This window comes from Agrilus planipennis, unplaced genomic scaffold, assembly GCF_000699045.2.
Source record: "Agrilus planipennis isolate EAB-ADULT unplaced genomic scaffold, Apla_2.0 scaffold41, whole genome shotgun sequence".
Taxonomy (NCBI): Eukaryota; Metazoa; Arthropoda; class Insecta; order Coleoptera; family Buprestidae; genus Agrilus; species Agrilus planipennis.
The window spans coordinates 1,256,275-1,282,854 of NW_020442445.1; the positions used below are offsets into that span (position 1 = coordinate 1,256,275).

The 26,580-nt window shown below is 41.0% G+C and overlaps 2 protein-coding genes across 13 annotated transcripts in view; one reads left to right on the plus strand and one right to left on the minus strand.

The window, feature by feature from the left end:
* Nucleotides 1-26,580, plus strand: part of LOC108733576 (protein transport protein SEC31-like) — a 260,375-nt gene that overhangs the window by 9,478 nt on the left and 224,317 nt on the right. The gene's annotated exons all lie outside the window — the stretch shown is intronic.
* LOC108733574 overlaps nucleotides 1-26,580 on the minus strand; it is a 78,383-nt gene that overhangs the window by 8,337 nt on the left and 43,466 nt on the right. For 9 of the 12 annotated variants that reach the window (XM_025980428.1, XM_025980434.1, XM_025980433.1 and 6 more), the window contains 57 exons: nucleotides 24,933-26,525; nucleotides 24,568-24,873; nucleotides 24,184-24,507; nucleotides 23,803-24,114; nucleotides 23,042-23,347; nucleotides 22,650-22,967; nucleotides 21,106-21,432; nucleotides 20,732-21,043; nucleotides 20,331-20,666; nucleotides 19,972-20,274; nucleotides 19,609-19,914; nucleotides 19,242-19,553; nucleotides 18,852-19,178; nucleotides 18,477-18,791; nucleotides 18,084-18,416; nucleotides 17,720-18,022; nucleotides 17,348-17,653; nucleotides 16,978-17,289; nucleotides 16,590-16,916; nucleotides 16,218-16,532; nucleotides 15,817-16,149; nucleotides 15,453-15,755; nucleotides 15,093-15,398; nucleotides 14,720-15,031; nucleotides 14,340-14,666; nucleotides 13,575-14,279; nucleotides 13,204-13,506; nucleotides 12,839-13,147; nucleotides 12,466-12,777; nucleotides 12,084-12,410; nucleotides 11,708-12,019; nucleotides 11,317-11,649; nucleotides 10,949-11,257; nucleotides 10,584-10,889; nucleotides 9,875-10,525; nucleotides 9,505-9,816; nucleotides 9,118-9,447; nucleotides 8,757-9,062; nucleotides 8,009-8,695; nucleotides 7,618-7,947; nucleotides 7,239-7,550; nucleotides 6,854-7,183; nucleotides 6,494-6,793; nucleotides 6,128-6,433; nucleotides 5,745-6,068; nucleotides 5,358-5,684; nucleotides 4,960-5,271; nucleotides 4,563-4,901; nucleotides 4,201-4,503; nucleotides 3,836-4,141; nucleotides 3,432-3,758; nucleotides 2,549-2,869; nucleotides 1,901-2,494; nucleotides 1,431-1,625; nucleotides 1,010-1,366; nucleotides 740-946; nucleotides 2-205 (listed from right to left, as the gene is read on the minus strand). In XM_025980428.1, the coding sequence (XP_025836213.1) occupies nucleotides 2-205; nucleotides 740-946; nucleotides 1,010-1,366; nucleotides 1,431-1,625; nucleotides 1,901-2,494; nucleotides 2,549-2,869; nucleotides 3,432-3,758; nucleotides 3,836-4,141; nucleotides 4,201-4,503; nucleotides 4,563-4,901; nucleotides 4,960-5,271; nucleotides 5,358-5,684; nucleotides 5,745-6,068; nucleotides 6,128-6,433; nucleotides 6,494-6,793; nucleotides 6,854-7,183; nucleotides 7,239-7,550; nucleotides 7,618-7,947; nucleotides 8,009-8,695; nucleotides 8,757-9,062; nucleotides 9,118-9,447; nucleotides 9,505-9,816; nucleotides 9,875-10,525; nucleotides 10,584-10,889; nucleotides 10,949-11,257; nucleotides 11,317-11,649; nucleotides 11,708-12,019; nucleotides 12,084-12,410; nucleotides 12,466-12,777; nucleotides 12,839-13,147; nucleotides 13,204-13,506; nucleotides 13,575-14,279; nucleotides 14,340-14,666; nucleotides 14,720-15,031; nucleotides 15,093-15,398; nucleotides 15,453-15,755; nucleotides 15,817-16,149; nucleotides 16,218-16,532; nucleotides 16,590-16,916; nucleotides 16,978-17,289; nucleotides 17,348-17,653; nucleotides 17,720-18,022; nucleotides 18,084-18,416; nucleotides 18,477-18,791; nucleotides 18,852-19,178; nucleotides 19,242-19,553; nucleotides 19,609-19,914; nucleotides 19,972-20,274; nucleotides 20,331-20,666; nucleotides 20,732-21,043; nucleotides 21,106-21,432; nucleotides 22,650-22,967; nucleotides 23,042-23,347; nucleotides 23,803-24,114; nucleotides 24,184-24,507; nucleotides 24,568-24,873; nucleotides 24,933-26,525 (20,370 nt within the window). The remainder of the gene's footprint in view (nucleotide 1; nucleotides 206-739; nucleotides 947-1,009; nucleotides 1,367-1,430; nucleotides 1,626-1,900; nucleotides 2,495-2,548; nucleotides 2,870-3,431; nucleotides 3,759-3,835; nucleotides 4,142-4,200; nucleotides 4,504-4,562; nucleotides 4,902-4,959; nucleotides 5,272-5,357; nucleotides 5,685-5,744; nucleotides 6,069-6,127; nucleotides 6,434-6,493; nucleotides 6,794-6,853; nucleotides 7,184-7,238; nucleotides 7,551-7,617; nucleotides 7,948-8,008; nucleotides 8,696-8,756; nucleotides 9,063-9,117; nucleotides 9,448-9,504; nucleotides 9,817-9,874; nucleotides 10,526-10,583; nucleotides 10,890-10,948; nucleotides 11,258-11,316; nucleotides 11,650-11,707; nucleotides 12,020-12,083; nucleotides 12,411-12,465; nucleotides 12,778-12,838; nucleotides 13,148-13,203; nucleotides 13,507-13,574; nucleotides 14,280-14,339; nucleotides 14,667-14,719; nucleotides 15,032-15,092; nucleotides 15,399-15,452; nucleotides 15,756-15,816; nucleotides 16,150-16,217; nucleotides 16,533-16,589; nucleotides 16,917-16,977; nucleotides 17,290-17,347; nucleotides 17,654-17,719; nucleotides 18,023-18,083; nucleotides 18,417-18,476; nucleotides 18,792-18,851; nucleotides 19,179-19,241; nucleotides 19,554-19,608; nucleotides 19,915-19,971; nucleotides 20,275-20,330; nucleotides 20,667-20,731; nucleotides 21,044-21,105; nucleotides 21,433-22,649; nucleotides 22,968-23,041; nucleotides 23,348-23,802; nucleotides 24,115-24,183; nucleotides 24,508-24,567; nucleotides 24,874-24,932; nucleotides 26,526-26,580) is intronic. The other 3 variants (XM_025980435.1, XM_025980427.1, XM_025980426.1) reach the window with 2 other exon arrangements.

Genomic DNA, 26,580 nt, shown 5'->3' on the forward strand with positions numbered 1-26,580 from the left:
CCTTCGTAGCATTTAACAAATGGATCGCCAATAAGTGCAGGCGGACATTTACATGTTGCTCGATGATTGACAGAGTAACATTTTGCATTTTCGCCGCACAGATTAATACCGATACATGGATTGATGCATTGTCCATTGATGCAGGCATCAGATGATGGACATTCTTCGTTACTTCTGCAGCCTGTTTGTTTCTCTTCTCCTATTACTGCAAATTAAAAACGTGTATTGAACTCTTTTGAGTATAACATTTCACAAACATTATTTATTTTACATTTATTAGAAGGTTAGAAGCGTTCGAAATGTGGTGTTATAGGCGAATGATGAGGATAACATGGGTAGAGAAGGTTAGAAATAAAGAGGTATTAGAAGGAATAGGAGAACAGAGGACTCTATGGAAGCCAATAAAAAATAGGCGAGATAGGTTGGTAGGGCACCTTCTCAGGCATGAAGATCTAGTCAGAGACATATTAGAGTCAGAAACGGGAGTTAGGAGGGGTTGAGGTAGACCTAGATTAAATTACTGTTCGCAAATAGTTAAGGATGTGGGATGTTCTAGTTTTAGGGAAATGCGAGGATTAGCTTAGAATAGAAAGGAGTGGAGGTGCGTGTCCAACCAGTCTTAGGGCTGATGACCTTATAATGATATGATGATTTATTTTTGAAAAGCTGATATTTTACTAGGTTAGAATATTTGGTCTGTTTTTTACAAGTATGGTTCCTGTATTGTCTTAAGAATTACCTTTCCTACATTCCAAATTGGCATCACCGACGTAGTTCGGTAGACATGTACAAGACATCGTTTTTAGCGGAAGTGTATCGACTACTATACATTCAGTGTTTACTCCACATGGTTTTGTGATGAGGCAAGGGTTTTGGCAAGTGCCACTGTAGCAGGCGTATTTGCTTGGGCAGTCTGCATCAATCCTACATTGTGGTTGAGATATTTCTGAAAAATAACGACATCATTTAGACGATTAGTCAATAAATATAAATTCCATCAGTAATTTACCAATAGCTGTGCAAGATATGGCAGGATTTCCTGTAAATCCAGGTGCACAAGAGCATTGGGGTTGATGATAATTGACTATACACAGAGCATCGACTCCACAGTTGCAAGGGTTCTCACAACGTTCATTTCTGCAAGCCAAATTTAATGGACATTCATTGTCAGTGACGCATTCGGGTTTTTCGCATTGCACATATGGATCTCCTCTGTAATTCGGTGGACAGAAGCAACTGGCTCTATGTCGTGATGTTGACTTACAGAGTGCGTTTACTCCGCACTGGGTGAAAGTGCAGGGATCAATGCATTCTCTGTTTATACACGATTGGCTCACTGGACAATCAGAATCCGCTCTACACCCGACTAAAATAAGACAAACATAACAGTTCAGAATCAGTTGCATTTCACACAGTAATGTAACTCTTACTCTCAATGCAAGCAGTTTGTGCGTTTCCAGTGTATCCGTCGCTACAGACGCATATTGCACGGTGGAGTTGCACGAAACACTGTGCGTTTAATCCACAGCTACCTACGTTTTCAGCGCAAGGGTTTACACATCTGCTGTTTATGCAAGATTTGTCGTTTGAACAGTCGTCATTTTGTACACATTCTGGTTTAGGAGCTACAAATAATAAAGTTTTATTATATTATTTAGTAAAAAAGTTTTCTGCGGCATGGAAATTCTAAAATATCTTGAATAATGTGAGAAAAATGCACAGCAATAGTAATTTTGCACTTTACTACAAACCATTAACAAATGTTTTGAGCTATTCAACCAGTCTCAATGAGTCAACGGAAACTGTAGTTTTGTTAATTCTTAGAGAATGACATTTTTGACAATAATTGTCAGAGGTATGTAATAATTGTGTAAAATTACTGCTGCAGTGTTAATCATACCAATCTCGATGAGTTGTTGACAGGAAACTTCTGGAGTTCCGGTGAAACCAACTGGGCAAGCACAGACTGGTCTGTGGTTCACGACCTGACAAAGCGCGTTGATTCCGCAAGCGTCAATGCAAGGGTTTACGCATTTTTGTAAGTAACAGGTCTTGTCTCGTGAACAGTCCGAGTTAACAACGCACTCAGGATAAGTACATACGGCAACTTCGTTGATAACCTTGCAGTGACCGTTTGGACTGCATGGAGAAGGTTGACAGGGGTTTTGAGGTTCTTTTCGTTGCTCGGTACACGATACAAACGGATCTCCGACTAACGGTACGGGACAAGAGCACACTGGGCTGTGATTTATAACTTGACATTGGGCTCCGAAGCCGCAAACGTTAACGCAAGGGTTTACGCATTTGTTGTTAACACATGCTTTGTCTCTCGAGCAATCGGCACTAATAGTACATTCTGGTCTGCAACCGCCTGCAGCTGGTGTTCCGAAGAAACCTGGTTGACATTCGCAAATAGCGTTTCCATTATGCACACGACATACGGTGTTGATTCCACATGGCGATGGTTCGCATGGGTTTGTTGGTTGTGGTTCAACTTTAACAATTTTCGAGTTAGTTTAAATAATTACGTATTTTGAGTAAATCTTACTTTTTGGAATGGGCGCGCAAATTCTAAAGGCGTTTCCTGTCAAGCCGTCTGGACATGAGCAAATTGGTATGTGGTTGCTGACTGTACAAATAGCTGCCACGCCGCATGTTCCTGGACAGGGATCCTGGCATTTGTTTCTTATACATGCGAGGTTCATGGAACAATCTGAGCTAACTAGACATTCCGGTCTGCAACTTTCGTAAGGATTTCCGTGATATTCCGGGAGACATTCGCACACCGCGTAATCATTCTCGATTCGACAGTGAGTATTGGGACCGCATGGTGATGGTACGCATGGATTTTTCTTGACGGGTGGTTCAACTGAAAACATAGTATTGCAAGTCAATTGTATTTAGGTGTAGGTAGAACAACATCGGTATAACACGAAATGCTTTTTAGATTGTTAAATGAATTTAACTTTGCCAGTAGACCGACTAGTTGTTTTTTCTAGGTTTTTATTCCATTTAATAAGAGCGACATTTCGACTTGTGTACAGTCATCATCAGGCTGAAGTTATAAAATTTGTCATCTTTGATATCATTCTTGAATTCAAGTCAACGAAATGTAAACAAATCTTCCATGGTTACAGATAAAGGCGATGGTAACGAAGATGTTTTTACATCTGAATGATATCAAAGTTTAGAACTTCAGCTTGATGATGCCTGTACACAAGTCGAAACGTTGCTCTTATTAAATGGAATAAAAACCTAGAAAAAACAACTAGTCGGTCTACTGGCAAAGTTAAATTCATTTAACAATTTAAAGAATTTAATTTCACCGACAAAATTAGATTTTACATTAATAAATTTGAAATGCTTTTTATTGGAAAACGAGTAATATGGCGCCTTAGAGTACTTTATAATGTCACCGGGAGAGAGCTTACTCGGTTTCGGTGTACATTGAGTGAAAGGGTCTCCGATATAGTTTTCTATACAAACGCAATTGGGGATGTGTGAGGTTACACGGCATTCAGCGTTGTATCCGCATGAACCAATGCAGGGATCTTGACATTTGAGATTTATACAGGCTAAGTTGTTAGCACATTCTGAGTTACTAATGCACTCTGGTTTACAGTAAGGCGGGGAACCGATATAGTTATCGAGACATTCGCATCTATAATTGTCATTTATTTCGATGCATCGGGAATTAGGACCACAGGGTGATGGTCTACACGGGTTAACTTCGGCAACTGTTGGTGTTTGAATTACTTCTGTAAAAAGAAAAAAGAATAGAAATTATTATCAGTTGGGATTTTATTGGTCGAGTTCGTTTTCAAACTTCGCGTACCGATTCGATAACATCTCGAAAATGGATCTCCCGTGTTTCCTGTAGAACAGCTGCAAATAGGATTGTGATTAACGACGTTACAAACGGCTTCAAAGCCACATGCTCCTGGACAAGGATTCACGCATTTTTGGTTGATACAAGCTGTTGTCAAAGAACACTCGGAGCTGACAGTACATTCTGGTCTACACGATGGAGGACTACCAATAAATCCAGGGATACACGTACAAACTGCTTGGGAATTTATTGTTCTGCATTGACTGTTTGGACCGCAAGGAGATGGACTACATGGATTAACAGTAACAACGGCTGTTAAATAAATTGATTAGTAGTAATCATGTGCGCCGTTATTCTGGATTAAATCTTACGTTCTTGTCTCCTACAGGCAACAAACGCGTCACCCGAAAAGTTTTCTAGGCATGTGCAGGAAGGAATATGATTTACTACCGTACATTCTGCGTTGGCTCCGCAAAGTCCAATACAAGGATTTACGCATTTGTTTCTTACGCATGCCTTGTCCGTTGTGCAATCTGAATTCAGAACACACTCAGGTCTGCAATTTCTGTAGGGATCTCCGAAATATTCCGCAATACAAGTACATTTTCCATTGTTACATTCAGCGTTTGTACCACAAGGATTTGGTACGCAAGGATTTTGAGGTTGAATAGGCCCTAAAAGTAAAAAAGATGTCGCGAATAAACCTTTTTGATTTATCCGGAGTTAAACGTACGTGGAGCTTGTTCGATTATTGGGTTGCAACTTATAAACGGATTTCCAGAATATTTGTTTCGACATGTACAAGAGGGTATGTGATTGTTTACTTCGCATAAGGCATTAAAACCACAAGATCCTGGGCAGGGATCTTTGCATCTTTCGTTTATACATGCTTGGCTACTCGAACATTCTGAATTAATTGTACATTCTGGTCGACAGTTAGGTGGACTTCCTATATAATTAGGCAAACATGTGCAGGCCGGTACATTCCCGAACGACGAGCATTGCGAATTAGGTCCACAAGGTGAAGGAACACAAGGATTTATTGTTTCCGATTGGGGTACAAGTGCCACTGCTAAAATTTTAAACAATTTTAAATACATCAGTTACATTTAAACGTTTGAAATAGTTACAAGGGGTAGTAAAGCAATTTGAGAAAGGATCTCCTGTCTGCCCGGTCTCACAACTACATATTGGACTGTGATTGATAACTTCACACCTAGCGTTTCTTCCACAAACACCAGGGCACGGATCTACACATTTTTGATTGATGCATGCCCTGTTTGAGGGACATTCTGTACTAATCGTGCATTCTGGTCGACAGCCTGGTGGATTTCCGATATATTTTGGTAAACATGAGCAAATTGATTGACCATTTGACGTTTTACATTGACTATTAGGACCACAAGGATTAGGATTGCAAGGATTTATTTCAATAGGTGTGCCTGAAATAGATAACAATAACAATAACAATAACATTTACCGGGGTGTGTATTTTTTTGTTTTAATAGTGAGGGTTTCTACTACATACTTTTTGGTGGAATTGTAGAACAGTAGTTGAACGGATCTCCAGTAAATCCTGGATAACATGTACAAGCAGGCACATGGTTGATTACTTGACATTGGGCGTTCTGACCGCAAGTACCAGGACATGGGTTTTGGCACTTGTTTCTTATGCACGCGAGGTTTGAAGCGCAATCAGAATTGAGGACACATTCGGGTCGACATCCTTCGTAAGGATTTCCGATATAATCGGGTAAACAAGTACAGGAACCGATATTATTTTGTTGTCTGCACATAGCATTTGCTCCACATGGACTTGGGTTGCAAGGATTAATTATTTCCACAGGTTGTACAACTGCAGTTGAATGAACGAATAAGGTATTGTTGATATAGTAATTACTAATGGGGATATTACCTTCAGTTCTAAGGCAATTAACGAACGGATCACCGCTGTAACCGTCAATGCAAGCGCAGTTAGGTGTGTGACTGACAACACGACACTCTGCGTTTATTCCACAACTTCCTGGACAAGGATCTTTACATTTTTGATTTATGCAAGCTAAGTTGTTCGAACATTCACTATTACTAACGCATTCCGGTCTACATCCCGGAGGAGATCCAATAAAATTGGCTAAACAAGAACAGGAAGGTGAATCGTTGATTACTTTACACTCTGAATTCGGTCCGCATGGCGTTGGTTGACATGGATTTGAGACTGATACAGCCACAACCGGCTTTTCTATATAAAAATGAAATATATTTGTTTGTGTATGAAAACGTTTTTTTAAACAGTCGTACCAATTGGTTGGCATCGAGTAAATGGATCTCCAGAAAGTCCCGCAGGGCAGCTGCATATTGGGTTGTGATTAACGACTTGACACAGTGCAGAGATACCACAAGTTCCTGGACATGGATTTATACATTTTTGGTTAACGCATGCTAATTGAAGAGAACATTCGGAACTTAATATACACTCAGGCCTACAGTTTGGTGGACTACCAATAAAACCAGATAGGCATGAGCATACGGCTTGATTGTTTACTTCTCTACATTGACTGTTTGGACCACAGGGAGATGGACTACACAGATTAACTCTAGCAGGCTCTGTAAATTCACATCGTGTTCATTTTTACTATTATTTCTTTTTAATGAGTATGCAAATACCTCTTCTGGGATTACATGCAATAAAAGCATTGCCAGTGAAGCCTTGGAGACAAGAGCAGGATGGAATATGATTTATAACTGTACACTCTGCGTTTTGACCACAAACACCCGAACATGGATTCACACATTTATTTCGGACACAAGCTTTATCTTTTGAACAGTCGTCATTGAGGACGCATTCAGGTCTACAACTTCTGTAGGGGTCTCCTTGATACTCAGGAAGACATGTACAAATTCCATTGTTGCACTGAGCATTTGTTCCACACGGATTTGGTTGACAAGGATTTTTAGATTCAATTGCTAAAAAATTACATTGGTAGTTTTGTATGATCTTGCTAGACTCGGCATTAGTATCTTTACCTATTTGAGGAATTGGTTTGCAATTCTCAAAAGAGTTTCCTGTGAGACCTTCAGGACAAGTGCATGTTGGAATATGGTTTATAACATTACACACCGCAGATATTCCACAGGAACCGGGGCAAGGATCTTTACATTTTTCATTTATACAAGCTCTGCTACTTGGACAATCTGAATTTATTGTACATTCCGGCCTACAACTGGGTGGACTTCCGAAATATCCGCTTGCACAGGTGCATGATGGCATGTCGTTAATTTCTTGACATATAGAATTAGGACCACAAGGCGATGGTACACAAGGATTCACTTTTGTAATTATTGCTACTGGAGGTTCTATAAAGGAACAGTATTAGTTTACAATAATGGAAGGGAGATACCAATATGATACCTTGAATTTGAATACATCTAACGAATGGATCGCCTGTGAATTTGTTGTCGCAAGAACAAATAGGACTGTGATTGATCACTTGACATTTGGCATTAATTCCGCAAGTTCCTGGGCATGGATCAATACATTTTTGATTAACACATGCCTTGTCCAAGGAACATTCTGAACTGACTGTACACTCAGGTCTACAGTTTGGTGGATTACCGATAAATGTGGACAGACATGAACATACTGCTTGTTGATTCACTTCTTTACACTGACTGTTTGGACCACACGGAGATGGAGTACAAGGGTTAGTGGGCGGTTGTATTGCTGTTAATTAAAATAAATTAAATTTTATTTATGCTTATTGTTATGGCTTTTTAAAGGTTATTCTTACGTTCTGAAAGTATTTCACAATACTGGAAGGGATTTCCGGTGAATCCTGCATTGCAACTACATGTTGGTAAATGGTTTATTACTTGACAATTTGCGTTTTGTCCGCATGTACCAGGACATGGATCTTGACATTTGTTGCGAATGCAAGCGAAATTAGATGGACAATCCGAATTTAAAGTACATTCCGGCCTACAACTTTCATAAGGATTTCCTAAGTAACCTTCTACGCACGTGCAGGAACCGACGCCGTTTCTTTCTTTACACAGAGCGTTAGAACCACAAGGAGAAGGTGTGCATGGTGTTTTTAATTCACCGGTTGAAGGAATTACAACTAAAATTTTTAATTTTAATTATTTTTATCGTAAAATAAATGTACTTTTTAACGTAATTACCTGTAAATGGATTACAAAGACTGAACGGGTCTCCAGAATAACCGGATATGCAAGCACAGTTGGGGGTGTGACTGACGACGCGGCATTCGGCATTTATACCACACATACCAGGACAGGGGTCCTTACATTTATTGTTTATGCAAGCCAAATTGTTGCTACATTCGCTGTTGCTTACGCATTCGGGTCTACAGTTTGGCGGCGTACCTATGAAGTCTGACAGACAAGAACAAGACGGAGATTCGCCCGTTACCCTACATTGAGAATTTGGACCACAAGGTGAAGGTTGACATGGGTTTAATGGCTTCAAGGGTTCTGTTACTTCTAAAAAATAAGTTTCTGTAGAATCGTATCCAGGTTTACTTATGACATTTTCTAACGCACCTATGATTCGACACTGCGTGAAGGGATCACCGGTGTATTGAGATGGGCAGCTACATATTGGATTGTGGTTAATAACTTGGCATAGTGCGCTAATACCACATGTACCAGGACATGGGTCAATGCATTTCTGGTTGACACAAGCTTGGTTTAGTGAACATTCGGAACTAATAACGCATTCTGGTCTGCATGTTGGTGGTGATCCAATGAAACCAGGAACGCAGGAACAGACCGCTTGATTATTTATGTTCCTACATTGACTGTTAGGACCACAGGGTGTTGGTGAGCAAGGATTAGTTTCGATTTTTGCTGAAAACAGAACCATGGAGTTGTAGTGTTCGTCTTCTTGGTTGTATGGGTTTAAACTTACTTGAAATTTCAGAGCATAGTACGAATGCGTTTCCTATAAAACCCGTTAGACAGGAACAACTGGGTATGTGGTTAATAACGGTACACTGGGCATTTTGTCCGCACATTCCTGGACAGGGATCTACGCATTTATTTCTGACACAAGATCTATCTTTGGCACAGTCGGCATTTAAAATACACTCTGGTCGGCATCCTACGTATGGATCGCCACGGTATTCGGATATGCAATTACAGATACCATCGTTACAAATTGAATTTGGCCCGCAAGGGGACGGATTACAACGATCTTTTTGAGTGGCTTCAGGTACTGAAAGAAATGCGTTGAAATGATAAAATAAAATAAGAGTTGTTTTTTATTTTACATGGAGCGGGTTGTAGGTAACAGTTACTAAATGGATCGCCTGTGTACTGTGAAGGACATGTACATATGGCTACGTGATTGATAGCCTCACATATCGCTGATGTTCCACAAGCCCCTATACAAGGATCGGCACATTTTTCACGAATACATGCTTTGTTAGCGGGACATTCCGAGTTGATAGTACATTCTGGTCGACAATTAGGTGGACTTCCTACATAGTTTTCTAGACATATACAAGATGGTATGCCGCCAATTTCGCGACATTGTGAATTAGGTCCACATGGCGATGGAACGCAGGGATTTGTTGGTACGATTTGTACTATTTCAGTTGCTAAAAGAATATAATTGGTATAATTATAAAGTAAAGGGAACAGAACAAGTTTCCTACCAGGAATTTTGGTGCAGCTAGTGAATGGATCTCCAGTAAATCCATCATTACAGCTGCATATAGGGCTGTGATTTATAACTTTACATTTGGCGTTGATTCCACAAGTTCCGGGGCAAGGGTCGACACATTTTTGATTTACACAAGCCAAATTATTTGAGCATTCTGAGCTTAAAACACATTCTGGTCTACAGTTTGGTGGAGATCCTGAGTATTCCGGTAAGCATGAACAAACTGCTTGATCGTTTACAGTTCTACATTGACTGTTAGGCCCGCACGGCGAGGGGTTGCAAGGGTCTGTAGGAATTGGAATTTCTAAAAAAGTTTATATTATATTAGATTTGCATCGTTCAGAATTTATCCGAGTTATTACTTTCTGGAGGCATCACGAGACATATTTGATACGGATTTCCTGAGTATCCAAATCCACAAGTGCAAGAGGGCAAATGATTAATAACTTTGCACTCAGCGTTTTGTCCACAAGTTCCCGGACATGGGTCCTGACATTTGCTATTGATACAAGCAAGATTTGATGAACAGTCAGAATTTAAAATACATTCCGGCCTGCACCCTTCGTACGGATTTCCGATATAATCTGTCAGGCATGTACAAGAACCGACACCATTTCGATCTTTACATACTGTATTTGGCCCACAAGGCGAAGGTACACAAGGAGTAGGTTTCTCTTTTATAACCGCGACTTGCTTTAAGACGCACTGGATGAAAGGATCGCCTTCGAATTCAGGCAGACAAAGACAGTTTGGCGTGTGACTTATGACGTGACACTGAGCGTTGATGCCACACGATCCAGGACATGGATCTTTACATTTATTATTGATACATGCTTGACTCGTTGGGCATTCGCTGTTACTTATACATTCTGGACGGCAGCTTGGAGGCGAACCTATGTAATCGGGTAAACAAGAGCAAGAAGGCGATTCACCGACTTCTCTACATCGAGAGTATGGTCCACATGGGGACGGTGTACAGGGTCGTATTGGTTGAACAATCTTTTCTGGTTCACCTAAACATATTAATGGGATTATATTGTGCATACTTAATCATGGCACAAATTTTCTTACGAATAATATCGCATCGTGTAAATGGATTTCCGGTATATTTTGTGGGGCAACTACATATTGGATTGTGGTTTACAACTTGACATAGGGCATCAATTCCGCATGTGCCGGGGCAGGGGTCGACACATTTTTGATTGATGCAAGCTCTATTTTGAGAACATTCCGAACTAACGATACATTCAGGTCTGCAAGCCGGTGGGTTTCCAATGAAGTTTGGTACGCAAGAACAAACGGCCACATTGTTTACAACTCTACATTGGCTATTCGGACCGCAGGGTGATGGTTCGCACGGATTGGTTTCTATAACGTCTGCAGAAATATTGTTGTGAATTATATTTTGTTCTACAATTGTTTATCTGATTGCTTACTTTGTACAGGAGAACATAAAATGAAAGCGTTTCCAGTAAATCCTTCGTCACAGAAACATGTAGGTATATGATTGATTACTGAGCATTTAGCGTTTTGGCCGCACGTACCAGGACAAGGATCGACACACTTATTTTTAAGACATACGTTGTTTTGAGGACATTCACTATTTAGTACACATTCGGGTCTACATCCTCTATACGGGTCCCCTTGATAATTTGGAATACATGTGCAAATGCCACTGTCGCATTCTGCATTTGGTCCGCATGGCGATGGTTTGCACGGGTTTATTTCGACAGTGTCCTCTACTTCTATATAATAGAAATATCGATAACAAATTTAGCTTTTCCATTGATTGATATTAACTTACCGTTCACGATAACGGTACATTGTGTAAATGGATTACCGGTATATCCTTCGATACAGGAACATATTGGAATATGGTTGATAACGTTACATTTAGCCAAAATGCCGCAAGATCCTGGACAAGGATCTTCGCATCGTTCTCTAATACATGCTTGATTGCTGGGACATTCTGAATTACTTGAACATTCTGGTCTACAATTTGGGGGAGTGCCTATGTAATTGGGTAAACAGGAGCAAGAAGGAATGCCACCAATATCTTGACATTGAGAAAAAGGTCCACATGGTGTTGGAAGACAGCCGTCTCTTATTGTCGGCGTTACTTCTGCAGGAGGGGGACCTACAAGTGACATTGCAGGTAAAATTGGATTTTAAAGCATACTCAGTAAAACTCTTACGTGATTCAACACATCGAATAAACGGATCGCCGGTATAACCTGGAAGACAGCTACAGATTGGACTGTGATTAATAACATTGCAATTTGTGTTTATGCCGCACGTTCCTGGACATGGGTCTGTACATTTTTGATTTACACAAGCTCGGTCTCGATTACATTCTGAACTAACAACACATTCAGGCCTGCATCCTGGAGGACTTCCTGTATAAGTCGGTAAACAAGAGCATACCGCCTGACCGTTACTTTCACGACATTGACTGTTTGGTCCACAAGGAGATGGATTGCAGGGCTCAGGCTTTTCAATGGGAGCAGCTAAATTTTATTTTTATCAGTTGTTTTTGTTGATCTATATATGTACATTCCATACTATACTTACATTCAGGAATAATGTAGCAGTTAGTAAATGGATCTCCAGTGAAACCAACGGTACATGTGCATGAAGGTAAATGGTTGATAACTTGACAATTTGCGTTTGATCCACATGTTCCTGGACATGGATCTTGACATTTGCTATTTATACAGGCCCTGTTAGCTGGACAGTCAGAGTTTAGGATACATTCGGGACGACAACCTTCGTAAGGATTGCCAATGTAATCGTTTTGACAAATGCATGCACCAACGCCATTTTTCTCTCTGCATAAAGCGTTAGCACCGCATGGAGAGGGCACACATGGTGTAAGACGTTCTTGTATGACAGGTTGTACTATGGAATATGTATCAATTAAATCAAGTCTACTTATTATATAAGTGAATCATACTTTGTTGACGACATTCCAAAAATGGATCTCCTGTGAATGACGACGGACATAAGCATACGGCCATGTGGTTTGTTACTCTGCATTCCGCATTTAATCCGCATAAACCTTGACAGGGATTTACACATTTTTTGTTTATGCACGCTAAGTGGGATTGACATTCCGAATTACTAACACATTCAGGTTTGCAGTTAGGTGGTATGCCTATGTAATCGGGGAGACACGAACACGATGGAGACTCTCCTGTTATTCTACATTGCGAATTAGGACCGCATGGAGAAGGTTCACAAGGATTTGTTGGTTTTTCGACTTGCGCTTGAATGACAATTAGGAGATTAGTTTCATAAAATAATCGATGTAGTTGTTATAAACTCACCAACTATTGGTGAACATCGGGTAAACGGATCTCCAGAGAACGAAGGAGCACAACTACAAATTGGATTGTGATTAACTACTTGACATAACGCGTTTAGGCCGCATGTTCCGGGACAAGGATCTGTACATTTTTGGTTCACACATGCACGATCAAGTGAGCATTCTGAACTGACGATACATTCCGGCCTGCAAGTTGGGGGACTTCCTATGTATCCAACGACACACGAACATACGGCTTGATTATTTATTTCCCTACATTGACTGTTGGGACCGCAAGGACTTGGGCTACATGGGTTTCTCATTTCGGGTTCTGCAATGACGCGTTTTAAGAAGCGCAACGGTTAAGTATTTTTCGTGTTAGCTTACCTCTAATACGATTGCAAATTAAAAACGCATTGCCTGTGAATCCTTCTATACAAGAACACATTGGTATGTGATTAACTACCGAACATTCAGCATTCTCCCCACAAGTGTTGATACACGGGTTAACGCATTTATTTCGAACGCATGCTTGAATTTTTGAGCAATCGCTGTTCAACACGCATTCTGGTCTACAACCACGATAAGGATCTCCCTGATATTCAGACAGGCATGTGCAAATGCCGTCATTGCATTGTGCATTTGGTCCGCAAGGAGAAGGATTGCAACGATCTTCTACGATAGGTTCTTCTAAAAGACAAAGAAAATGTATGTTTTGATCCTAATGGTCGTTAATCAATTCACGCTGTTGTCCTTACGTGGAATGGGTTGGGGATAACAGTTGTTGAACGGGTCTCCGGTATAACCGTCAAAACAGGAACAAGTCGGGACATGATTGATTACTGCACACTTGGCGTTAATACCACAGGAGCCAGGACAAGGATCCTGACATCTTTCTCTTATACAGGCTTTGTCGCTTGTGCAGTCAGAATTGATGGTACATTCAGGGCGACAATTCGGCGGACTTCCTATGTAATTTTGTAGGCAGGTACAGGAAGGAATGTTATTTATTTCACGACATTCTGAATTTGGACCACAGGGAGAAGGTACGCATGGATTAGACGGTCTAATTTCAGTAACTGTTTGAACTGAAATTATAAGAAAGCGTAAATAGTCAAGAAAACATGTACGGTGCAAACGAAGCTTACTAGGGATCGGTGAGCAAATTGTGAAGGGATCTCCACTATAACTTTCTTTACAACTACAGATGGGACTGTGGTTTACTACGTTACATCTTGTGTTTATTCCACATACGCCGGGACATGGATCAACGCACTGTTGATTTACACATGCTTTGTTTTGTTGACATTCAGAACTCACTACACACTCTGGTCTACAACCAGGAGGATTTCCCAGGTAGGATGGCAAACACGAACAAACTGCCTGCCCGTTACTTTCACGACATTGGCTATTAGGTCCGCAGGGCGAAGGACTACAAGGGTTCGACTTTTCTGTTGGTTCAGCTAAAACGGAATTGAGATTGTACTTATTTTCAATGAATGTAATTTTATTGTAATGGTTACTTTTTGGTAGTATATTACAAAACGTAAATGGATCTCCCGTGTAACCAGAAACACAAGTACAAGATGGTAAATGGTTAACCACTTGACAATTGGCGTTTTGACCGCAGGTTCCAGGGCAAGGGTCTTGACATCTGTTATTTATGCATGCTCTATTTGAAGGACAATCGGAATTCAAAACACATTCTGGCCGACATCCTTCATATGGGTTTCCTAGGTAATTCTCCAGACATATGCACGCTCCTGCTCCGTTTTGTTCTCTACAAAGTGCATTCGACCCGCATGGGGATGGTACGCATGGTGTGAGGCGTTCTTCTACTACTGGTTGTACTATAAGATAAATCATTAACGAATGTCAAAACCTACTAATTGATCTTTATTACTTTCTTGGTAACAGTTTACGAACGGGTCACCTGTAAACGATACAGGACACACACAAACTGGAGTATGACTAACAACTTTGCATTCCGCATTTGCTCCGCATATTCCTGTACAAGGGTTGCTGCATTTGTTATTTATACATGCCAAGTTTTGTGCGCATTCTGGATTGCTAACACACTCAGGTCTACAGTTTGGTGGAGTACCGCTGAATTCTGGTAAACATGAACAAGAAGGCGAATCTCCAGAGACCCTACACTGTGAATTAGGGCCGCATGGGGATGGCTGGCAAGGATTCACAGGTTCTCGAGGTTTTTCTAAAAAGAATCGGGTGTCATTGTGTAATTTAGTTATTTGTAGTGAAGAATAATTAGTTACCTATAAAAAGACAACGTGTAAACGGATCTCCGGAAAAGCTTTCAGGACAGCTGCATATTGGATTATGATTAACAACTTGGCATAAAGCATTAATTCCACATGTTCCTGGACATGGATCTACACATTTCTGATTCACACATGCCCGTTCGAGTGAACATTCTGAACTGATGGCACACTCTGGTCTACATAAAGGGGGCGATCCCAAATAACCAATCACACAAGAACATACAGCTTGATTATTTACTTCCCTACATTGACTGTTTGGCCCGCAAGGCGATGGATTACAGGGGTGTGTGTTCACCGGTTCTACAAATTCATTGTTAGAAATTGCATGACTGTTACATTTATTGGATAGAGTACCTCTGACGGGAGAACAAAGAATGAATGCATTTCCTGAAAATCTCGCAGGACATGAACATATGGGAATGTGATTAACAACGGAACATTCGGCGTTTTGTCCGCAAGTGTTTTGACACGGATTTATACACTTGTTACGAATGCATGCTTTATCTTTCGGGCAGTCATTGTTTAGAACACATTCGGGTCTACAACCTCGGTAAGGATCTCCCTGATATTCGGCTAGACAGGTACAAATGCCATTGTTACATTCAGTGTTGGGTCCACACGGGGAAGGATTGCAACGATCCATAACGACAGGTGTCACTTAAAACATCAAAGGGTTTTATAATATAGATTTTTTATGAATGTAATAGGAATAACTTACGTGGTTCGGGTTGAACGTAGCAGTTACTAAATGGATCACCGGTGTATCCTTCGAAACAACTGCAAATTGGTATATGATTTGTAACAGAGCACCTAGCATTAACACCACAAGAGCCCGGACAAGGATCTCTACATTTTTCCTTAATGCAAGCCTTATCACTCGTGCAGTCTGAATTGATTGTACATTCAGGACGGCAATTTGGCGGGCTTCCGATATAATTTTCCAAACATGTGCAAGAAGGTATACCGTTCAATTCGCGACATTGAGAGTTGGATCCACAAGGAGAAGGGACACATAAATTAACAGCGGGACGAGTTACAGCAACAGGTGCAGCTAGAATATGTGAAAACGCTTGTGTTACATGCAATTAAATGCGATCTTTTATAAGATGTTTATGTTACCAGGAATTGGTGAACATCTTGTAAACGGGTCGCCACTAAAACCTGGTGTGCAACTGCAAATTGGACTATGATTGACAACTTCGCATCTTGTGTTCAAGCCACAGACACCAGGGCAAGGATCGACGCATTTCTGATTTACACATGCTCTGTTCATAGGACATTCCGAACTTACGACACATTCTGGTCTACAATTGGGTGGACTGCCTAAATAAGTCGGAAGACAGGAGCACACGGATTGACCGTTGATTTCACGACATTGGCTGTTCGGGCCGCAAGGCGAAGGAGTGCAAGGTTGAACTTTCTCGGTTGGTATAACTAAAAATAAAACCAATCGGTAGGGACAGTCGAGGAAGAAAATAAAGAAAATTTTACCTTCAGGTATTACATTGCAGAATGTGAATGGATCACCGGTGTAGCCGGAAATACACAAGCAAGTTGGCAAATGGTTAACTACTTGACAGTTAGCGTTTTGGCCGCATGTACCAGGACACGGGTCTTGACATTTATTGTTAATACACGCTTTATTGGGTGCACAATCAGAATTCAGTACGCACTCTGGACGACATCCTTCGTAAGGATTTCCAAAATAGCCTTCTTGACATGTGCATGCTCCTGCACCGTTTTGTTCTCTGCAGATAGCGTTCAGACCGCAAGGGGATGGTATACATGGAGTCAGACGCTCTTTAATAGCAGGTTGGACTAAAAAAATTTAATAATTGTATACGTTCCATTTCTATACAAAATTTTAATTTGTTCATACTTTCTTGTCGACATTCTGAAAACGGATTTCCGGTGAATGATACGGGACATATACAGACCGGTATATGATTCGTTACGCGACATTCAGCGTTTACTCCACACAGTCCTTCGCATGGATTCTTACACTTGTTATTTATGCATGCCATGTTGGACTGACATTCAGAATTACTAACACATTCAGGTCTACAATTTGGTGGAACTCCAATGTATTCGGGAATACACGAACAGGATGGTGAATCTCCAATTACTCTACATTGAGAATTAGGACCACATGGACTTGGTTCGCATAAATTAACGGGCTCTGCCGGAATTTCTAAAACGCACTCGTAATGTAAACAGCTTCGTGCTTCTATGCAAGAAGTTTTACTTACCTATTTTCAAACAGCGGGTGAAAGGATCACCTGAAAAGTCTGGTCTACAACTACAGATAGGATTGTGATTGACAACTTGGCAAATGGCATCGATGCCACAGGTGCCAGGACATGGATCGATGCATTTTTGATTTACACAAGCACGGTTTAGAGAACATTCGGAACTGACAACACATTCTGGTCTACACGTAGGCGGACTTCCCAGATAACCAGCAAGACAAGAGCAAACCGCTTGACCGTTAATTTCTCGACATTGGCTGTTTGGACCGCAAGGACTTGGATTACAAGGATTTACTTTCACCGGTTCTGTGAAACAAATATATGTGAACGACAACGTGTCGATTAGAAAGTATTTTGTATTTGGATTTCTACCTTTGACTTCATTGCAAATTAAAAATGCGTTCCCAGTGAATCCTGCTGGACAAGAACATATTGGGATGTGGTTGATCACAACGCATTCCGCTCTTTCGCCGCAAGTGTTTTCACAAGGTTGTATGCATTTATTTCTCACGCAAGCTCTGTCTTTTGCACAGTCGGTATTTAAAACACATTCTGGTCTACAACCACGATAAGGATCGCCTTGATAATCAGGCAAACATGTGCATATTCCATCATTGCAATTAGCATTCGAACCGCAAGGGGATGGATTGCAACGATCTTGAACGATTGGTATTTCTAAAATATTGGTACATGAATTAGGTATTTGATTTTCTTTCTGTGTAGTGAAATAACTTACGTGGGACAGGCTTAGGATAGCAATTGTTAAATGGATCACCAGTATATCCTTCAAAGCATGTACATATAGGGATATGATTAGCCACGTTGCAAATTGCATTAATGCCGCAAGATCCCGGACAAGGGTCTCGACATTTTTCTCTAATACATGCTTTATCGCTTATGCAATCGGAATTTATAGTACATTCAGGCCTGCAATTTGGTGGACTGCCTACGTAATTTTCTAAACACGAACAAGAAGGAATGCCGTTTATCTCACGGCATTGAGAATTTGGCCCACAAGGAGAAGGTATGCACGGATTAACATTAACTGGTTCCTTAGGGGTTATAACTTCTGTAAAAGATTTATACGAATTTATTTAGGTCCATGATATTTTTTGGTCTTGTTTCTCACCAATCTCAGGAACGCAAATGGTGAATGGGTCACCTGAGAATTTCTCTTTACAGCTGCATATTGGACTGTGATTTATTACATCGCATCTCGTATTAATTCCACAGACTCCTGGACAAGGATCGACACATTTTTGATTGACGCAAGCCCTGTTTTGGGCACATTCAGAGCTAACAACGCATTCCGGTCTACATTCAGGTGGACTGCCTAAATACGTTGGGAGGCATGAACAAACAGCTTGCCCATTACTTTCGCGACATTGGCTGTTGGGTCCACACGGAGAAGGATTACATGGATTCACTTTTTCTATCGGTTTGGCTGCAAGGGTTAATTTTTAATGACGGCACGTTTAAAAAAGTGACTAATTGTTATTATTACTTTCAGTCATGATGCTGCAGTATGTGAATGGGTCTCCAGTGTATCCCACAATACACGTGCAAGAAGGTAAATGATTTACCACTTGACAGTTTGCGTTTTGTCCGCATGTTCCCGGACATGGGTTTTGACATTTGCTATTTACGCAAGCTTTATCAGAAGAACAGTCCGAATTCAAAATACATTCTGGTCGACATCCTTCATAGGGATTTCCAATGTATCCTTCTTGGCATATGCAGGCACCCGCGTTATTCTGTTCTCTACAAATGGCATTAGGGCCACATGGTGACGGTATACATGGTGTAACTGCTTCTTTAATAACCGCTTGAACTAGAATAATTATAAATTTATTAGGTGGAATTGATCTTAAAGGAAATACACTTTTGTATTTACTTTCTTGGCGACATTCCACGAATGGATCTCCTGTAAATGAAACTGGACAGAGGCAAACAGGTGTGTGACTTGTAACCCGACATTCTGCATTAATGCCACAAATTCCAGCACATGGGTTTCTACATTTATTGTTTATGCAAGCCATGTTTGATGGGCATTCTGTGTTGCTCACACATTCTGGTCTACAATTTGGTGGAATGCCGATGAATTCGGGTAAACATGAACAAGACGGAGATTCCCCTGAAACTCGGCATTCCGAGTGAGGACCACACGGAGAAGGTTGGCATGGATTAGTAGGAGTAATTTTCTCTTCTAAAAAAATTTTTTTTTGAGTATCTATTAAAGATAAATATGATCTTTGACATACCAACAATAAGACAACGTGTGAAAGGATCTCCCGAAAATTTAGGGGGACAACTACAAATGGGATTGTGATTTACAACTTGACAAATTGCGCTAACGCCGCAGGTTCCAGGACATGGATCGATACATTTTTGATTGACACATGCTCTATCTAATGAACATTCTGAACTGCCTGCACATTCTGGCCTGCAATTTGGTGGGGATCCTAAATAACTGGGCACACATGAGCATACCGCTTGACCGTTTATTTCTTTGCACTGACTGTTTGGACCACACGGTGATGGGTTACATGGGTGTGTTTCAATTTGCTCTAGAAGTTTTGGTTGTGTTCTTAATGTTATTCAAAAATAATACGAAACTTGAATACCTTTAACACGATTACATATTAAAAATGCATTTCCTGAAAATCCTTTAGGACAAGAACAGCTGGGAATGTGGTTGTTAACTGTACATTCTGCATTTTCTCCGCAAGTATTTTGACACGGGTTTATACATTTGTTCCGAATGCACGCTCTGTCCTTGGAACAGTCGCTGTTAAGGACACACTCAGGTCTACAACCTCTGTATGGATCACCTTGGTATTCAGGTAGACACGTGCAAATACCGTTATTGCATTGCGTATTAGGTCCGCAAGGAGACGGATTACAAGGGTCTTTGGGTATTTCTTCTTCTAAAAGTTATTACATTATAACCATATTTTGCATTTAATGGTCTTTTTACACTTACGCTTTTCGGGTTCAGGCGAGCAAACACTGAAGGGATCCCCAATATACCTTGCGAAACAGGTACAAATAGGAATATGGTTGTTGACGTTACATTGGGCGTTTATACCGCAAGAACCTGGACAAGGATCTCTACATTTTTCGTTGATGCAAGCCTTATCGCTTGTGCAGTCTGAATTGATTGTACATTCAGGACGACAGTTCGGAGGGCTTCCCTGATATGTTTCCAAACAAGAGCAAGAAGGAATTCCATTTCTGTTGCGACATTGTGAGTTAGGACCACAAGGGGAAGGTATACATGGGTCTACTACAACTTGCGGTATTGAAACTTGGGCTGGTGCTGCAATATGGCATGATGTTATATAAAACGTCGTATAATAACGGATATTTATGTGAATGTCTTACGTGGTATTGGGGAGCAAACGACAAATGGATCTCCAGTAAAACCAGATCGACAACTACATATGGGACTGTGATTAATAACGTCACATCTTGTGTTCAGGCCACAAACTCCTGGACAAGGGTCAACGCATTTTTGATTTACGCATGCTCTATTTTGTGGACATTCAGAGCTGACAGTACATTCTGGTCTACAGTTTGGAGGGCTACCTAAATAATTTAGCAAGCAAGAGCAAACGGCTTGCTTGTTAACTTCCTTACACTGACTATTTAGACCACAAGGGGACGGATTGCAAGGGTTGCTTGGTTGTTCGGTAACTAAAATGGATAATGATATCGTATATAAATAATAATTAACGAAGAATAAATGCAACACTTACTTTCTGCTGATATGACGCTACAAAACTGGAACGGATCACCTGTAAAACCAATCTTGCAGACACAAGTTGGTAGGTGGTTCACTACTTGACAATCTGCGTTTTGTCCGCAAGTTCCAGGACAAGGATTTTGACATTTATTTCGTATACATGCTAAATGGGAAGGACAGTCAGAATTTAGGACGCACTCAGGCCTGCAGCCTTCGTAAGGGTTTCCAATATAATCGGGTAAACAAGAGCAAGAACCTGCATTGTTTTGTTCTTTACATACGGCATTTTGGCCGCATGGTGATGGGTCACACGGTCTCGATTCGATTTGTAAAGGTAAACCTGCAATTCAATTTAATTTGATGGGATATCTATCGTTTACTACTAATTTGGCACCAGCGTCTATCAAGCAGTAGGTCAAAGATAAAATTATTGATTATTTGAAGAAGCATTCAGCCGCACAGGACGTGAGGTGGTAAAACTTATCAAAGAGAGGAAAAGTAACAGGTTTTTGTACCATGAGGTCATTCAATTATCATTTTACCACCACAGTTGGGAGCGCCTTTTCGTTTTTTGCATTAGGCATAGGGTCTTATTATGAAAGCGCGCTTTTGCGGGGGGATATAAGGGTTTTTTAATGCGTTGTTTTAATTTATAGAAGCAATAGGGGTGAATATTCGGCGTATTATTATTACTCGTTTTCCAATGTAAGCATTTCTTGGCGAGGCTTAAACTAAATGCGCATTTTTTAAGCTTTCCGCAAATCCTTAAAGCTAATTTGTTACGTATAGTTTAATAGCAATACACTTACCTTACTAATGCGTCCACTGTTAGAAGCAAGCATAAGTTCTCGTTTATTAAGCATAACATTATATAAAACTTTCGTAATTCAATTGTTATAGATATTAAGCATGATTTGTTGCAGCCTTGAAGAAGACGGAATTTTATTGATTTTCTCTTTGTTGTCGTTATTGCATACATATTTTATATCGCAAAATTTATTACAATGAAAAAAGAAATATATACTTTTTTTGAATTTAGTTTAAATATTATTCGATGACAGTTGTATGAAATCAATTTATTTAATATTAATGTCAAAATTCATTTAATTTTTATTCACTACAAATTACCTCTAATTAACAAAGAAAAATTGTTGCTGCTCTCATACCCTCGCCGGGAATCGAACCCGGTATTTTTGGCTTTACGCTTTAACCACTAAGCTACGAGAGGTGACAACAGCAATAGTTATTAGGTCACAGAATCATCGAACTAATGTATATATATATATTAATATCATATGAAATACTTTATTAATCGCTATTAAATTCAAATTTTTTTTACTTTACTTTACTTTGGACACATTTGAATTATCTGCAATTTTAGTTTGAACCGTCTATGATTTGATTAACTGCTATTCAAATTTTCGTATTCTCGTCTTCTTTTTTGTCACCGAAAAATGTTTAATAATTAATGATTAATTAAGAAAACTGTTATTATAGCTGCGAGACTATTTTCGGCAAAAAAGCTGCAAAGATTAAAAGTAGCAAACAATGACTTACCTTGCACAGGAACGCAGCTGCTGAATGGATCTCCGGTGAATCCTACATTACAGGAGCATACTGTGTTGTGATTGATTACAGCGCATAACGCGTTTGAACCGCACGCTCCCGGACACGGATCGCGACACTTTTGATTTATACACGCTAAATTCGATCGGCATTCGGAATTTATTGTGCACTCCGGACGACAGCTAGGCGGCAAACCGACATAACTTTGTAAACACGAACATGCCGGACTACCGTTAGACACCCGACATACCGAATTCGGACCGCACGGCGACGGTTCGCACGGATTGATAGGCTCCGGAGTTCGTTCCTCTGTAAAAATTCAAAATTATCTTGCTGATCCAGGCAATAATAAAACACAAAGCAGATATTAATAAGGTACATACCCTGAACCGGATAGCACCTGACGAATGGATCGCCTGTTAAGCCAGCGTTACAGCTGCATATAGGGTTGTGATTAATTGTTTGACATTGGGCTGAAATTCCGCAAGTTCCTGGACAAGGATCCACGCACTTGTTATTAAGACAAGCTTGGGTGAGCGGACATTCTGCGCTAACGACGCATTCTGGTCGGCAGTTGGGAGGACCTCCTATGAATCCTAGTTGGCAGGAACAAACGGCCACGTCGTTATTCACTTTACACAAACTGTTGGGTCCGCACGGCGAAGGGTTACATGGTTGTACTTTTGTAACTAAAGCAGAGAATAAAATAATTCGAAGTGGTCTGTATTCTGTCGAAACTGCCAGACGCGGATCGCGATTTCGATCTTTTTGGATCTCATCAGCGCGTCGCAGGCAGCCCCGACAGAACACAGACCAACCTTTATCTGCTGTCTTAACAGCGCGTTTTAGAAAATACCACAAATGACGCGGTAAACGCCATCTGTAGTACGATGCTAAATAATATATTTTATTCGATTATGATAACGTGCCTATCACGTTGAGGTTAGCTACGGCGGATTTCGTTTCAGCAAGTAGATATCCATACATTTAAATGGTCCTTGTTGGAGCATACGTAATCCTAAATGTAGCATCGTACTATAGATGGCGTTTACCGCGCCATTTGTGGTATTTACTAAAGCAGAGAAAATGAGTAATTTCAATGGTTCGATAAAGGGGGTAGTTTGCTGTGTGGATGTTATTTTACCTGGCACAATTGGTTTGCACAGGACAAACGGATCTCCTTCGAAGTTGGTAGGGCAACTGCAAGTAGGTATGTGATTGACAACAGCGCATTCCGCACTTTGACCGCAAGTTCCTGGACAGGGATCAACGCATTTTTTATTAATGCACGCCCTATTCGGAGAGCAGTCGGTATTCATTGTACATTCAGGTCGGCATCCTTGATACGGATCTCCTTGATAGTCCGTGAGGCATGTACAAATGCCGTTATCGCACTGAGCATTTGGCCCGCATGGAGATGGTTGACAGGGGTTTGTTGGAACTGACTTTGGTGGTTCTGTAGATAGTAAAAATAGCAAAGTTATACTAAGGGAAAAACGAATATAGAACTGCAGTGTCTACGTACCGACATGTGGGGTACATTGAGTGAACGGATCGCCAGTGAAACCTTCAATGCAGGTACAAATGGGTATATGGTTTTGAACGCGACAAGCAGCGTTAAAACCACAGGAACCAGGACAAGGATCTCTACACTTTTCTGATATACAAGCCAAATTTGAATTACAGTCGGTATTAACACTACATTCCGGACGACAGTTTGGTGGTGCGCCAATGTAATTTCTAAGGCACGAGCAAGAAGGCTGATCACCGATCACACGACATTCTGAATTTGGACCACACGGTGACGGAATACATGGATTTGTCGCTGGCCTTGGAGTTGGAACAACAACTGAAAGAAAATTATATTTTTGTGATAAAGGATCATGTGCTACCGACCTATCGAAATTACCTTCTACACATCGGGTGAAGGGATCACCTGTTAAACCTTTTCCACAGCTACAAATCGGGTTGTGATTAATAACCTCACATCGGGCGTTTAATCCACAAGTTCCTGCACAAGGGTTCGTACATTTGAATTTGTGACAAGCTCTGTCTTGTGGACATTCGGAATTAACAACGCATTCAGGTTTGCAATTGGGAGGCGCTCCGGTATATTCGGGTAAACAGGAGCAAACAGCTTGGTCGTTTGTATTTCGGCATTGGCTGTTTGGACCACACGGCGATGGATTACATGGGTTAATAGGAGCTTCAGTTGCTGCAGAATACAAAGCGGATATTAAAAACTAAAATAATTGACAAAATTTATTAACTTACTTTGCGGAGGCGGAGCAGGGTAGCAATTAGCAAATGGATCACCAATATAGCCGGTTATACAAGTGCAAACAGGTATGTGATTAACTACTGAACATTCTGCAAATTGTCCACATATTCCTGGGCAAGGGTCTTGACATTTACTACGTATACAAGCTCTGTTTGTGGGACAATCTGAACTTAGAATACACTCGGGACGGCAGCCCTCGTATGGATTTCCTTGATAGTCTTCGATACAGCTACAAGCACCTACCCCGTTCCTCTGGGTACAAATTGCGTTACTACCGCACGGCGATGGTTCGCAAGGGTTGATGATTTCTGTTTTCTGCAGTAAACATTGTACAAATGGATTTCCTGTATATCCTTCCAGACACGAGCAGGAAACTGTGTGTGAAACGACTCTGCATTCTGCGTTTTCACCACAACTACCAGGGCAAGGATCTCTACATCTATTGTTAATACATGCGGAAGTCGCTGGGCAATCAGGATTAATTACGCATTCGGGTCTACAGTTTGGAGGCTGTCCAATGTAGTTTTCTCTACATTGACAAACGGGAACCGCATTAGAAACCTTGCATTCAGAGTTAGGACCGCAGGGCGATGGTTGGCAAGGGTTAGTAATTTCTGGTCGTTCTTCTACAACCCTGACAACTTCTTGACAAATAGTGAAAGGGTCTCCTGTCATACCCTCTGGGCAACTACAAATGGGATTGTGATGTATAACTTCGCATCTGGCCCTTAGGCCACACGATCCTAAGCACGGATTGGTACATTTCTGGTTTATGCAGGTTTTCGTAGGAGGACATTCGTTGCTAACGATGCATTCTGGTTTGCATGACGGTGGTGAACCCATGTATCCTTGGAGGCAGGAACAAACTGCTTGACCATTGACGGGGCGACATTGACTGTTCGGACCACAAGGTGACCCGCTACACGGATCTAATTTAGCTTCGGGAGATATTTTATCGGCAACACGACAGTTAGTGAATGGATCTCCAGTAAAACCATCAGGGCATGAACACACCGGTATGTGGTTTACAACGTCACATTGTGCATTATTTCCGCAGGTTCCTATGCACGGGTTTACGCATTTGTTTCGTACACAGGCTTTATCTCGGTTACATTCCGAGCTAACAATACATTCAGGTCTGCAGGATTCGTAAGGGTTGCCTTGGTATTCCGGCAAGCAAGAGCAGATTCCGTCACGACAAATTGCATTAGGACCACAAGGTGAGGGATTGCAAGGGTCGATTGTAGCTGGTGTTGTGGTGGCCGGTATTTGTACACATTGAACGAACGGGTCGCCCGTTAGGCCATCTTGGCAGGTGCAAATCGGTGTGTGATTGAGAACGTGACAACGAGCATTGCTACCGCATGAACCAGGGCACGGGTCTTGACACTTCTGATTTATACATGCTAACTCGCTGCCACATTCAGAGTTAAGCACACATTCGGGTCGACAGTTTGGCGGGGTACCTATGTAATTCGCAAGACAAGAACATGATGGGAGTCCGCCTGTCATTTGACATTGTGAATTAGGTCCACAAGGAGAGGGATAACAAGACGGTGTTCGTTCAGTTTGTTTTGGCTCTTCAGCTGAAATGCAACGACACTGATTGTAAGTAAAAAGGAAATTAAGAATATCATCATC